The 15,820-nt window shown below is 29.1% G+C and overlaps 2 protein-coding genes across 2 annotated transcripts; both read right to left on the minus strand.

Moving 5' to 3' along the window:
• Positions 1-96: 96 nt before the first annotated feature.
• On the minus strand, positions 97-7,397 carry LOC123291637. Its single transcript, XM_044871986.1, has 4 exons — positions 6,539-7,397; positions 5,484-5,878; positions 1,559-2,417; positions 97-945 (listed from the first exon to the last, which is right to left on the minus strand). Exons 1-4 carry the CDS (start codon positions 7,358-7,360, stop codon positions 493-495), a joined length of 2,529 nt encoding a protein of 842 aa, XP_044727921.1. The 5' UTR covers positions 7,361-7,397; the 3' UTR covers positions 97-492.
• A 1,438-nt stretch (positions 7,398-8,835) lies between these two features.
• LOC123291638 lies at positions 8,836-13,787 on the minus strand. Its single transcript, XM_044871987.1, has 5 exons — positions 13,675-13,787; positions 12,904-13,325; positions 11,410-12,451; positions 9,974-10,158; positions 8,836-9,810 (listed from the first exon to the last, which is right to left on the minus strand). The coding sequence occupies exons 2-5, from the start codon at positions 13,311-13,313 to the stop codon at positions 8,886-8,888; spliced, it is 2,562 nt and encodes an 853-aa protein (XP_044727922.1). The 5' UTR covers positions 13,314-13,325; positions 13,675-13,787; the 3' UTR covers positions 8,836-8,885.
• Positions 13,788-15,820: the final 2,033 nt, after the last annotated feature.

Raw genomic sequence — 15,820 nt, forward strand, 5'->3', positions numbered from 1 at the left:
TGAGAGTGTACTATCCTTTTTTTTGATGATACTTCAGAACTCATTAAACAATGTTGTGCAATTTACTATTAAACATATATTTGTTACAAAATTTAATGAATATATACAGCGCCCGCATTTTATCCAAAAACTCAGTTTTGTCATCTTAAAATTTCGACAAAATGATTCATGAAATATTTTTGAAGAAAATATATTAACCGATTAAAGATAATCAAGATATGATATGATATGATATTTATAAGAATATTTATATTAAATAACTAATGCATAATGTACAAATAAAAATAAACATTTTATCAATATTTATCATTTTACTATCTTTTTGTCAGGGCTTAAAAATTTTTTGTTGGTATGTCATTCCAAAAATTACATCTATTTTTGACCTGAGAGTATTAAATATACTATTCGTATTCTTCGGTGTAATTAAGACTACTTCCTCTAGAGTTCCTAAAAAAACTATTTCCTCTCAAAATACACTAAAATTTGAACCATCTAGATAAATTTATTCGCGATTGCATGCTTTAAAATTCCACTCATACGAATTTTATAAAGAGCATCATTTTTACTTTTAAAATTAAACACACTTAAATCAAATTCTTCACCATTTTTTTCCATATTATAATGGTCTGGAATATCGTCACTGTCACTAGTAAATAAAGGAATTGTCATTAATGAAAATATAGTACCATGTACAAAAAATCGCTTTACATGATCATCAAAGACAGTTCGTGGATAACAGACATCTATTGAACAATTACAATCTGTAATTACTTGAGTTAATTGTTCATAATAGTAATTTAATAAATCATTAAAATGTGAGTTACGTAATTCACTGCTGGTACAATTGTAAATAAAATAAGATAAATCTTTGACTGGAGAATGTAATTCAGATATTTGCCAATCTAATAAGCATATATCAGTTGGTTTTGTAGAATTATTTTCATCCTAAAAGAAACAAAAAAACTCATATTTATTTATAAAGAAAACAAAAAAATAAAAACATGTTTATCAACTGATTTCACCAATACAGAGACACTTAGATGTGCGAGGTATCAACTTATATATTAATATAGGTACGGGGGGGGGGTCAATTGTTGTTTATCAAGGAGCTATGGTAATTTATCATTTCATCTCTCGCTTTAAATCCAGGTTCCCTAAACAAGATTAAAATAACGCACACAAAACAAATGCTTATTTATCACGACTTATGCAACCTATCAGCGCGCTCTTTCCATTTTCCCATGTGCTATATTGCGATTTGACTGGTAAATATTGCTAGCTTATAAACTTTTGTTTGATGCAAATCTATCGTTAGTTATTAACAATTTGACTAGATTTATTACAAACTAACGAATCTTAAATAATCCAATGATATATAGATATGGAGATGAAGCTTAAATGCATAAATTAAATAGAAAGGTATAGAAACACAAACAGAAAGAAATAAAAAATGTGTAAGTACATGTAAAATAAAATTAATCATTATGAACAAGCCCTAATTTTTTACATTAATCAATATTGTAAATGTTTTAAAAATCCTAAATCCTAAACTACTCACCTCATGTTTAAATAAAATGTTATTATTCCAACAATCATTATGAACAAGAATTGAATATTCTTTATCAACAAATTCTGGTTTCATTAAAAATTCAATTTTATCCATCATTTTCAACTGAAATTCCTTAAATTTCTTTAAATTTTCTGTATCATTTTCTAAAGATTCCGCTGCTTTATTTGCCATCCCTAGTGTATGTTCAACAAACCCATTATACATCGGACTATTAATTAATTCATTAAAAACATTCGTTATATTGGAAGTCAATTTTTCGAATAATTCCGGTTTTTGGTGTTTGAAAACAAATCCCAAACCGTGCAAACAAGCCAACTGCCTTAACACAAAATGACAATGTTCTAAATCCAAATACTGAAGACGACTAAGCATTGTAAAACCTTTTTCTTTCATGTCTTCAAATATTAAAAATTCATCTAAATCATCCGTACAAAATTTATAAAGTTTCGCAACTTTTTTGAAACCATCCTCCAAACCATTTTCTTCTTGTATTTTGTATAATTCTGGGAAATATTTATCATACATAAAAACTTCACGTTTAAATACTTGATTATGTGGCACCAATTCACGAAATGCTCCAGCTCGTGTAGAACATTTTAAAATTAAACTTAATTCACGTGGATTATTTGTTTCAGAATCAACACCTTTAATAATTATACGATAAATTCCACCCAAATAATTATCACCTTTCTGTGAACCAGCCTGAATTGTTTTTGTATAGTTGATAATGTTTTCTTCACGGATTATTTCATCGATGGTTTCAGCTTCTTTACCCTCTGGTAGAATTCCTTTTTCAATTAAATCACGCATTTTTATAAATAATTTTAAATGAAAATGAATTCTATAACTGTTAAATTATGTTACAGATCAACTGATATTATTATCAATTATAAAACAAAAATTATTTATTTTAAAAGATGTTTTGTAATATTTACAAATAAACTGATGAATGACTGAGTGACTGTTTGTAGTTTGTTGGAATTTCGATTAAAACCAGTAATTTTAGAAACAAATAAAAAATAACAAATCACTATGAATATGATGACGATTTATTGTAGTGGAAGGCCATTTGAGAGTGAAAAAATTCATATAATAATTATATTTTTTAATACGAATGTTATGGCATACACTCTTTAAATGGTGCGGCCCACAAAAATGTTGCAACATTATAAAATAAATTACGTTTTTGTGATTTGAACATTTTCAAACAGTTCTTGCAGTTTGTATAATATCTTTTGCGCCCATTCATCGTTGTTAGTGTAGTACAGCCAATAGCATTTTTAAATCTAATTTTTTGAAAACAGTTTGAAAAGGATGTTACATAGCTCATTTTTTTCATAATTTAGTTTAGAAAAAAGCCATACTTTTAGAATTTGACCCTCGACCCCTCTTTCATTTTAAACTCCCAAAAAACGGTTAACCAATTGTAAAACATAAAAAATAAACCTATGAAAATAAACGTATGTATTCAAATGTGAAAATGAATCCAAATCTGAAGTCAAAAATGTGAAAATTCAAAATGGTGACTGGAAAATTTTATTTCTAACCAAAAATGTACATGCCGCTACTTCACAATAATAGTAAATTATATTCAAAAGCTGATAAAAATTTTCGCAAACTGGGGGATTTCCGAGGTCGCTGAGTTCAAAAAATTTATTCATTTTATATACAAAAATTTCACTACCACTTTAGTCACTAAATTCTGGTTTGACTCCATCGTTAGTTAAAGTTGTGCTAATAATTCTTCAACAGGAATAGGTAAAGTTAACTCATACCAGTTTTATATATCAATAATAGAAGAAATTTTTAAATCATGTACGGCTATGTAAAGACAATTTTACTTTGTCATAAAGTAAACAAATACTTTGTGGAATTTTTAATAACACAAGTAAATAAATAAAACTTCAGTTTATGCTTCTTTATCTGAAATGTAGATTAAAAAATGAGAAAAAATTTTATATTTTCAAAGAAAATAGAAAAAAAAAAATTGTTTTATCATCATTTACAAATAATTTGTCAATAATTCATGTATATTCTTTAATTTCTTGATTACAGATAGCTTTTAATGGTCGCGGTTAATAACGACTAATATTTATACGTTAACTGAAAGCCAAATTTCATTAGATGAAACCGGCAGCACACCTTTTTATGAGCATTTTGCTCACGCTCCACTAAAAACATAAATAATAAAACTTTTATTTTTCAAATATTTGTGGTTGAAACTTTTTATTTTCATGGAATCATATCTATTTTCGAATTATGAATTTTTCAACCTATCTACACTTTTAAAAATTTGTTTTTTCAACCCCTCCAGAAAGTGAGAGAATTTCTTTTACCACGAGATTGAAGATGTAAGCAAAAATATAACCTTCGGATATTTTCGGGCTTCTTCATATACTTTCGTTAGGTTCCGGCTATTTGGCTCTGTACGCAATAAATCGTTGTCAATATATTTAATTGCGTTATAATTTTAATGATAATAATTAATAATTATTAATTTACTTTAATAAAAACTTTAATAAATGCAGATGACGTTGTTGTAATTAATCTTTTTTTATTATCTTTTTATATTATAATTTTTATTGAAAGCATTCTTACTGGTATATAATCTACAATTATTAGTTTTTAATATGCAAAGAATTAATTTAATAAGTATTTACAGTATAATCAATGAATATGGTTATGATTATTTTGATTTTTGTTCTAAAGTTATTTCTTGATTCAAATTCGTACTCAGTAAACTATAGAATATTTAACCAGTTGACGCAAGTGCTGACGGGTTAAGCAAAAGGTATTTGTGGTTACTTGAAATGAGTTTCTCATAAATCAAAAAAGTTTCTGAGTTATCTGCAATTGAAGAACATAACAGTGGTTATTTTTGTGAGACATAATAAATTTTTAAACTCAATCTGTTTTAAAAATACTCTCTGATACTGGAGTAGATACTATCATACATTATTATAACACCAGAGAAGATAATTTAGCCATTAAACGTATCTGGCCAATGATATTCCGCTCAATTAAATATTACATAAACATTTGAATAAATATCCCACCAGTTAATAATGACTGTGAATGAATGCAGGAACTAGGCCAACAAACATGAACGGGGCTTCGTATATTATTATGTGATTCACAAATTAAGTAGGGGTAATCTGTGGCATAGATAGATGACATCCAAGAACACCCAAATGATTCATTCTTAATTGTTACTGAAAAATATATCAGTTTTATAATAAAAACTTATAAATTGCGCGTCCACCAGAGAGTCTGGTATAGTTTTTTGTGGGAGTCCTATAGCGGGATAGGGAGTTTGGTAGATACAGTGTTTTCTGAAGGTTTTTAGATCGCTCATTACAAACATGTTCGCCGATTTTACGTAAAGTGGTGCAAACAAAAGAAAATTAACAAATTTAATTGTTTGAATCGCTGTAACTCGAAAACTATCGATTGTGTAGCGACAAAAGTTGTCGACAAACAAACATCCCTACTTCCTCACAAACTTACGCATTTATTATATTAATAGAATTGTTTCCAAACTGTCATTTCTAAGACATTTTATTAAATTTTAGTAAAGTCAAATTTCTATGTACACTTCGGTTTGCATAATTAGTCCCTCAATCTTTTTCCCTCAACTAATTTATAAGTAGAAATACAATAAATCTAGTGATTGTTAAAAAAACAATTATAACTTATGTTTTATTCATTTTGATTTTAATTTAATTCAAATTCATTATCATTATTAATATGGCCGGGGAAGTTATTTGTCAGGTTTGCATGGAGTGGGGCAAAGAAATGTGTGATTTTGAAAACTCTGTAAAACAAAAACCTCTCAATTTTTCCAAGTACATAATTTTTTACAATCTTAAAGTACATAAAATATATTTAAATAAATTTATTCGCGATGGCATGCTTTAAAATTCCGCTCATACGCATGTTATAAAGAGCATCATTTTTACTTTTACCTTTTTTTTCCAAATTATATAGGTCTGAAATATCCGTAGAATCACTAGTAAGGTTAGGAATTACCATTAGTGAACGTATAGTTCCAAAAACAAAAAATCGTTGTACATGATCATAAAAGACAGTGCGTGGATAACAGACATCTATTGAACAATTACAATCTGTAATTACTTGAGTTAATTGTTCATAATAATAATTTAATAATTCATTAAAATGTGAGTTACGTAATTCACTGCTGGTACAATTGTAAATAAAATAAGATAAATCTTTAACTGGAGAATGTAATTCAGTTGTTTGCCAATCTAATAAGCATATATCAGTTGGTTTTGTAGAATTATTTTCATCCTGGAACAAACAAAAAAAAATTAATATATTCTTAACGTTCTTTTTGTATACACTTTTTATACTCGGTGTAAAAAGAAAAGGACAGTCTTAAAATACACTAGAGAGAATCCTTACCCACATCGAGTGTAAAAATTGTATGCAAAGGAAATAGACATATGATTTTTGAAATCGATTACAAATCCACAGTGTTTTTGACCATCGGAATCACATTATTTTAAAATTTGAATAATAGTTATTTCAAGAAGGTAAAAGCATTTTACTTGTAAATGGAAAACGCGCAGATTGAATAGTGGAATGAAAAACATGTGCACCTGTGCCCTAAAGGTTTTTCGAGTATATACTGCAGAAATAAGAAATAAAAAAAATACCATGATCCATTAAAAACCAAAATTGATTTTTTCATTGGTAACAAAATATTGAAAATGTAATCATTTGATACAATTAATGCGTTTGATTTATCAGAAAATCTTGGTGACAGACTATCATAAATCTAAAAAGTCCTCATCGATCCGATACCTGGAAAAAATTTTCTCTGGGTCAAGGGTCTGAATTCTTGTTATGATAAAACTTACCGTTTTGTTAACAGTCGTTTTTGTAACTTTTGATCCCAAGTAAATTTTTACAAACTTTGAGCTGGGTGCGAATTTTGTACCTACTCACCTCATATTTAAATAAAATGTTAGTATTCCAGCAATCATTATGAACAAGAATTGAATATTCTTTATCAATAAATTCTGGTTTCATTAACAATTCAATTTTATCCATAAACTTAGATTGAAAATATTTAAATTTGTTTAAATTTTCTGTATCGTTTTCCAATGATTCTGCTGCTTTATTTACCATTTCCTTCATATGCTCAATAAAGGCATTATACATCACACTATTAAATGATTCATTATATACATTCGTTAAATTGGAAGTCAATTTTTCGAATAATTCCGGTTTTTGCTGTTTGAAAACAAATCCCAAACCATGCAAACAAGCCAACTGCCTTAACACAAAATGACAATGTTCTAAATCCAAATACTGAAGACGACTAAGCATTGTAAAACCTTTTTCTTTCATGTCTTCAAATATTAAAAATTCATCTAAATCATCCGTACAAAATTTATAAAGTTTTGCAACTTGTTTGAAACCATTCTCCAAACCATTTTCTTCTTGTATTTTGTATAATTCGGGTAAATATTTATCATACATGAAAACTTCACGTTTAAATACTGCATTCTGTGGCACTAACTCACGAAATGCTCCAGCTCGTGTAGAACAGTTTAAAATAAGACTTAATTTACGCGGATTATTCGTTTCAGAATCAACACCTTTAATAGTTATTAGATAAATTTCGCCCATAAAATTATCACCTTTTTCTGAACCAGCCTGAACTGTTTTCGTATAGTTGATAATGTTTTCTTCACGGATTATTTCATCGATGGTTGCAGTTTCTTTACCCTCTGGTAAAATTCCTTTCTTAATCAAATCATCCATTTAAAAAAAATAATGGTATTAAAAATGAATTTAATAACTTTTAAAGTAACAATCAACTGTTACGTATTATTATTAATTAAAATAAAGGTGATTTATTTAAATAATTTTAAAATTTGTAATATTTACAAATAAACTACTGAATTTGAAACTGCTTGTAGTTTGTTGGAATTTTGATTAAAACCAGTAATTTTATAAACAGCAAAAAAGTTATAAATCACTATGAATGTGACGACGATTTATTACAGTATAGAAGGCCATTCGAGAGTGAAAATTTGTATAAATATTTTATTTTTTATACAAATATTATAGCATATACTCTTTAAATATTGCGGCCCTAAAAAAGCGCGGCTACTAAAAGTAAGTACCTATACTTTGTGTATTTTATTATTTTTGACCTTATTTTCTATACGTTCCATGCATGGCTTAAATATTACCATAGACCCAATCGTTCTTTTTCTTAATAATTTATGACTTATAAATATTACAATTTTTACGTAATTCTTCATTTCCATTATAGGCCTATTTTTGGACCATTAAACCTCTATTTGTGGACCAACTTTTTTAAGGGATTCAGTTTGAGACCATAAGGGATGGGTTCGAAATTTGAGTTTTTTGAGAACACAATTGATTTTTGATGATAACATTAAATGGGAAAGCTGAAGATTAGTGCCAGGAAAATTAATAAAAATTGTTTTTTTGATATTTACTCATACTTCAAGTATAGACCCGTTTGTATTGTTAATACAAATTCGAATATTCGAAAAAAAATATCATAAATAAATGGTAGGTATACAAAAAGTGCTTCCTTCTCATATATTAGTATACCACCTCCCCACCCCCTCCATTTCCGAAAAAAACAATTTTTTTAATTTCAAAACTTCAATTGCTTATAGCTAGAGAACGGATAAAGGTCGAGTCTTAACTCAAAAAATGTCTTTTTCAACTATCATCAATAATAAAATTTTTCAAAATGTTTCAAAAAACTCGCCATAAAGATCGTTCCGGGGCAAATTTTTATGCAGTTTGGATTTTTGTTTTTGATAACATTAAGAAACCCATCCCCTATGGTAGCAAATTGTGTACCTAAAAAAGCTAATCTCGTTTTTTGATTGATTCTCTCGTTCCTTGGGGTACTGGCCTATTATTACAACACTTCCTAAAATTTTTTAATAATGTAATAATAAAATGTAGACAATTATTGTTTTATTATATCTGTGAAAATTCATTATTTTACAATGTAATTAAATCCATTAATTCCTAGATTAAATTTTTTGAAGAAAATTTTTTAAGATAATAATGGTTTTATTTATATAAATGATAAAAAGTCAGTAAACATGAAATACACAAACAAATTTCGTAAGCATGCAACGCCAAACACGAAAATTTAAAATATGCAATCGAATTGGAGTCGAACGATACTTTCGGAGTCAAAATTCAGAGTGATCTAAAAATATGAGTAAAGTACATATGTTGACTAATATGCTATTCCACAGGCTGCGATCGTATTCCGTTCCGTACCCGATCATTATAGGTAAGTTTCCAAATCTATATTTATAAAACTCAACTCCTGCTTAATCCAATCAAGATATTCTGTAACATCCGTAAATACATATGGAGCACCATATGCTCCACAATTAAGATTCCATGCTGTAATGCCAATTTGAATAAAAACACCATTTTGTTGACCAACTAAGGCACCACCATCCTCACCATTACAAAATTCTTGAGGACTATTGTTACGTTTAATGCCACACAGAAAACTTTTATGCAAACGTTTCTTTTCTACACCAAATATCTTCAACTTTTTCAGGCATCTATCTCGTGACATAAGCGCTATATCATAATTTTTTAATGTATTTGGATACACTCCAATGGAATTGGAGGCCCAACCACCCATTAACAAATTATTAACATCACTAAGTGCTTGCATATTTTTGGCAAGACATACGCTATTAACATTTGTTGTAAATTTTAAATCACCTTCCAAAATAAGTAGAGCAAGATCACTATGTCCCGTAGATTTATAATCTGGATGTGTTATTCCAAAATTTACACGACGCATTTGATTAAAATCTCGATCATATTTACTATTCCATTCGTCAGCTCGAACTTCAAGAGTTGCAAAATCAACATTCTTTTTAAAACAACTTGCGGCTGTTAAAATTACACGAGGATGAATTATCGATCCACCACATGTGGCAGACGACAATGGATCATATTCGGAATCAACAGCAATTGTAACCATCCATGGAAATTGTGAAAAGTAATGTGTTGATGATCGTGCAATATGATCATCGTAAGCACGAGAGCCACATTTTGGTAAGGGTTTTTCGTTAGCTTGTGCGTCAGTTCCACGTGTATTTTTTAAAGACATTCTTCTGGGTAATGTTGGATCGTCTCCGCAGCACACTATTTCATCTGGTATGGGACAAAATTCGTGATTCACTACTCTGAAAAGAGACAGTCGAGGTATTGAAAATCATTAAAACAACAACAGTAGTAATGGAAATCTTTCCCCCCAGAACCCTCCAAAAGATTCCTTCCCCGAACACTGCTTGAAAAAGTCCCCACAGAAATTCTACCACGAAAAAAAATTAAAAATTTTAGACTTACTCAAGTACTGAATTAGGGCCACATTCTGCACGTTCTTTTATACATCTACAATAACCAACTAATCGGTGTGTAGAGTTTCCAATCTTTTGTCCATATTCTTCATGAATTAACAATTGCATACACATGAAAATTTGGAATAGAAATACATTAAAGCTGTTCATGGTACCTAAAATATAACAACGGAATGAAGATTACGAAAAATATAATTTTATATTTCATGAGAAAGTGACCTTTTATACTAATTTGGAAACCTAACTTTATGAAACATAACTTTTTATATTAATGACACGAAATGTATTAATTACTAATTGATATTTAATACTCAGATTGTTCGGAACAGAGAAGGAAAAACATAATAGGCTCATCAAAGATGAAAAATTTAATTACAATTTATATAGAGCTTTGTGCACATCTTTTTTAAATATAATAAGTGAAACAAACAATTGACTGAGTTGATTGTTGAAATACCATGTATAGACTGTCTAGGGTCCCAGGTATATTTACGACTAAGCAGAAAGGATAAATTTAACCGTGGCGTGATGGGGTAAAAAGGTAAGCCCGCCTCTGCTTAAGAGGGCCTCTATTAAAAATTTGTTTACAAGCCACAATAGGTATATGCGGCACAATCAAGGATGCTAAAACGTAGCTTAATACATAGTCATTTTTACAATATTAGCGATAGATAAAGAATAGTGTATTCCACTATTTTTGAAAAAGTACTTCAAAATGTTGATTTTACTAATAAAAAGCCACCAAAAATTTATTTCGGAAAAATACACACGCTTTCTTGCCAAAAACTTAGATTAAATTTTAAACCATTCTTAAACTGTCAAAAACGGGGACATCCAATTTGATGACAAGATATGGGTATCACTATACGAAGTAACATAAATAAGTTTGAAAAATATATTAATAGATATCTGATTATAATAAATATAAATACTTATTATCTGTATGTATATATTATACCCAACTGTCTACACTGAACTAACTGATGGTCTATGACTCATACCGCTATGACATCACAGTAGGGCTTACCCGCGTTTTAGGTTACGTGATATACAGTTTAAAAATTACGATTTTTAATTTTAATACTCTTTTATGACTCGAAATCAGAATATTTAAGTATATTTTTACATAAGTTTTAACTTTTTTCAAATTCCATGATTTATTTTTGACTAACGATAATACCCTATTGATATACAATTTATACATCCTAAATAAAAAAAAAAGGATAACGATAAAAACAATAACAAAACAAGAAACTCAAAACATATGTTATACAAAATTTATTGTTATATCTTCGCTTATTCAAAACATCTAAAAAAACAATAAATACAGATTGATAAAAAACATGAGTTTTTATTGTTCCTCCGTGTGTCAATAAGTTAATGCATTTAAAAGAAATATATATTTTTTTCATCTACACTTTATACAAACTCGCTAAGAATATCCTGAATCCACGGCAAAAATGTTGCGACATCTGTAACTAATGAAGGTGTTTTATCGGCTCCACAGTTATGGTTCCAAATTGCAATTCCGATTTGAACATATCTTCCATTGTTTTGCCTACAAACCAATGGTCCACCATCGTCCCCTTCACATTGGTCCAATTCCTTTTTCTTATTTGTACACAAGAAACTGTTATGCAATTTTTCTCCCCGGCCACCAACTTGTTCTCTTAGTTTTTTTAAACATTTGTCTGTGGATATCAGCGATAATGGTATATATTTCAAAACCTCTGAATATTTTGATTCTAAACTCGTTTTACCCCATCCAGTTAGTAAGCAATCATTTTCATAATCCTGTGTACGATATGGGCCCGTAGGTAAACATATTGGCATAACATATTCGTTAAGTTCCACAGGATTTTTTAGAATTAATACTGCAATATCATTAAATTTCGTCAAACGATTGTATTTAGGATGTATGGCGATACTTTTCACTAAACGATCCTGGCGTGGGTATGAAATGTTTTCGATCGTTACATTCCATTCACCTGTACGTATTTTTAGCTTCGCATCATGCCATTTTACTTCAACGCAATGAGCAGCAGTTAAAACGACTTGAGGGTGAATTAAAGAACCACCACATTGGAACACATTGACTTCCTCATTATTTAAAACATGTTGAAGTAAAATTGCAACCATCCAAGGAAATTCACCAAATTTGGCTTGATATGTTGAATTTGCTTTAGCTATAGTTCCATTTAAGCTTTCATAATGTAAACCCTTATAGAGTCTTTGGCCACATCTTGCAAATGAGTCTTTCCCATTTGTCTCGATCTGAACTATATTTGAAGCATCATGAGCCAATTTAACATCACCAGTTTTTAAATTTTTTGAAGAAGCAGATCTTACTGGTTTCATTATCGAAGCGGACCTGGTTTTTTGTCGAATGTCACCGTAATTATACTCAGCTACAAATTCACAGCAAATTATGTCATCTGGTGCAAAACATATATTGGGATTTGGCATTCTGAAAAATTTCAGATTATATTTTAATTTTAAATAGTAATCAATTTTCAAAATAGTGCATGGGCAATGTTTTTTAATGTCCTCGATTATACAACGGCATGTCAAAACTACAATTCCCAAATTTCCATTTGAATAATTAGGTTGTGTTGACACAGTAATTTTGAAGATAATTCAAACCACCTGAATTCATCAGTTTCATCCGATTTCATAAAGAAAAAATATATTGGAAAAAGTGAAACAGGTTTTGAAAGCGATACTTCCTTATACCGTTGAGTGCTTTTGATAGGTTAAATACAAAAAAGGGTTTTGCCTATAATAGAATAAAATGGTCCAGCTAGTATGTCCTGATGTTTATGCCCTACTTGTGAGTTCATAATTAAATCACTAGAGTTCAGGTCAGAATTTTGGAATCGTGATTTGATTGATTATACCGGATACCAAAATAAAACTTACTTAATAAAAGCTTGCTTATTGCATTCGTGGTTTGGAATACATTTACACGTTCCAACAACTGAATCTGTGTTACTTTCATGTTCACCATGAAATTTACTATAGCGTTTAACATAGTTCGAAACCAGTTCTTCAAAATACTTTAAATTTTGTGGAATTAATTTATTTGCATGTAACTGATTTCTATGTGGTCCAATCATTGAATTTGTCATAACATAATTATTTCGATCATTATAGTAATATATTTCTGGTTTGACCGTTGTTCTACTTGTTTCATTTTCTACTACAAAATGTGGCGGTCCAAATATTTCTTCAAGTATCTTTTCTATTTCCTGATCACTCATTTGTGGATCATGTGGTAATACCTTCGATAATATTAAAATTAAAGTCGACATTAATGCCAGTATAAACATTTTAATATTATGCTGAAAAAAGAAAAAAAAGAAGTCATTGACAATATTGATACTTCTGATTTAACGAAAAGAGGAGTAAGCTTTTTCGTGTTGTGAGTAAGCGACTTACTACATATTTTCTCAGTTAAATATTTCGAAAACTACTGATTCTTCGGAAACTTTGTATAGAACATTTTGTATGTAAAATTTACTCACAAACAAATGTTATAATAGCTAAAGCTGTCAGAAACTAAATAGGTTACAAAATATTTAACGTACATGATTTTGCAATGAAGTTTTCATACGCCATTTAAGCAGAAAAAGCTTAATTTTACTGGACTAAAAATTAATATTAATAAAAGATATTAAAAATTTTACTTACTAATAATATAAAAAAAATGCACAAAAAACAATAAAATAATAACTTTTTTATAAATTTTAAAAAACAATTAAGATTTTTTAATTAGGTAGTTCAAGAAAAGAACACAACAAACGGAATTCGGAGGAAATGCATATCTGAAAAAAGTTTTTGATCGCTACCATTGAAAATATAAAAATAAATAACCAAGTACCTGGATATTAAAAATTACGGTTGTTTTATTTAATTCGAAAAACTTTTTTATTATGAGATGCAATATTATTGATAATTCAAATCGGATTATTTAACTACAGCAATTAAGCCCTATATATTAACATCAAAATTTACAGTTGGTTTCAAAATTTATTAATCTGCCAAATTTCAATAGTTATTCTTCCAATTACACTCCGGTACTTCGAATAATTCAATTGCAAGTATTTTAAAACCTACAGAGAGCTTTGACTTTCTCAAGAATTGATTACTGTACACTGCGAACTTAATCTTATTAACAGGGAGCACAGTAGGTGGAGGGGACAGATAAAGCGACCTCAGCGCTATTGTCTATTTAAAATACGACTAATTTTCAATTGTTTAGATGTAAATGGTGAAGTAAATCTCAAATTAAATTGTGAAAAATAAGAGACGAAATTACCTATTTAAATTTGTTAGAAAATATTATTAAATCTATGTAAAACATAAATACAACCCATTGGCATATATGTCCATCTACTATGGTAACTCCCTGAAATAAAACTCATGCACGTAGGGAATAGTTAATCACTAAAAATCTATGCCAGTCAGAAAAGGTAATCCATAGATATATATATCATTTCTGTGAATTGAATAGTAAAGAGTATATCGCAGACAGCGTACGTGTATGAGTACCTTCGTAGAAATCTCTCTCGAAGCACGAAATAAATTTTCTGATATCATTCTCAAGACCTGATCTACTGTACAATGTTCAAGGAAGTAATGAGAAAAATCTTCTTGGCCTTGCAGTCATGGTCCGGTCCTAGTTTTGTAAAAATTGCAAGAACAAAACTAAGAGTACTTCTATGGGCCAGGAGTGTTTTTAAGAAAAACTAGAGCAAGAGAGTCCTTCGAGTCTTCTATTTTTCGCTAAGTGTTTCAAAACTGAAAATAAAAGTGTTACTTTTAACGTATAAAAACTTTTAATAAAAAGCTACATCTTTTTTGGCATGATCTTTGCAATCTCCTTTACTAACGAATAGGTATTGAAGATTTAGTTAGTAATTTAAGATCTAGTAATTTTCGGAAGTATTATCGGAAACATCTAAGATATACTTTTTTCAAAATCGTGTAAATTACATGGCCACATATGTTTCCAGAATATTTGTAATAACTTTGAAAGTATTTCGAAGCTCCATTAATAATATGTACACTTTTGAAATACATGGCCATGTAAGAAGAACAAAATTGACTCATGTTTTCTGGTTACCCAATTCCTTGAAATAATATTAAGCAATAAAATCATATGATATTATATTCCCGTAGAAACCATAAAATTGTAGACAATATTATTGATTACCTAAAACTTAATCTAGTCATTAAATTTTCGTCGTATATTTTTTTCGCTTATTTGAGATAAAATGATCGAAATATATATTCGTAAAATGATTAAATGTATCTAGTTTCTTGTGTTGTAATAAATCGACCTTTGGTGGTACATTTTTTCATTGAGCAATACAATCGTCGCATTTTTTAATTGTTTATTTTGAAGTGAATATTGTCTGCTCGTAGGGTAACAAAAAATAATTTAAAACAAGTGAAAACAAACAATTAACTGAGTTAATTGTTGAAATACCATGTAAAGACAGTGTTGATTACTCTATCACATTACAAATATACCGATACATGTCACACATACATAACTGATAATCCCATATTAATACATACTATAAAATTTGCATCTAATGTGTGCCCTCGTGAGTAAAAAGTAATCTTTACAAAAAAATGTTTCAAACAAAAGTTGTTTATTTTTTGATAAGGAACATTTTACATTTGAACTTTTGTTCTGTCTCTAACGGTTTACAAGATGGGTCCTACAGATGCAAGACCCAATTGACTTATGTTGCTCATTTACGAACTCATACTGTTCATAGACGGACAGACGGGCGGATGGAAAACCGAAAATGAACTAATTAGATGA

The sequence above is a fragment of the Chrysoperla carnea genome, chromosome 2 (assembly GCF_905475395.1).
Source record: "Chrysoperla carnea chromosome 2, inChrCarn1.1, whole genome shotgun sequence".
Lineage (NCBI taxonomy): Eukaryota > Metazoa > Arthropoda > Insecta > Neuroptera > Chrysopidae > Chrysoperla > Chrysoperla carnea.

Bases quoted from the DNA above. Each gene is read 5' to 3' on its own strand.
- LOC123291638 (XM_044871987.1), bottom strand. From the start codon at position 13,313: ATGTTTATACTGGCATTAATGTCGACTTTAATTTTAATATTATCGAAG. The intron at 12,452-12,903 runs GTAAGTTTTATT...GAAATTTTTCAG, and splicing joins AATAAGCAAGCTTTTATTAA to AATGCCAAATCCCAATATAT. The intron at 10,159-11,409 runs GTATAAAGTGTA...TCGTAATCTTCA, and splicing joins AGGATATTCTTAGCGAGTTT to TTCCGTTGTTATATTTTAGG.
- LOC123291637 (XM_044871986.1), bottom strand. From the start codon at position 7,360: ATGGATGATTTGATTAAGAAAGGAATTTTACCAGAGGGTAAAGAAACT. The intron at 5,879-6,538 runs GTGAGTAGGTAC...TGTTTGTTCCAG, and splicing joins ACATTTTATTTAAATATGAG to GATGAAAATAATTCTACAAA. The intron at 2,418-5,483 runs GCATGCCATCGC...ATAATTTAACAG, and splicing joins CGTATGAGCGGAATTTTAAA to TTATAGAATTCATTTTCATT.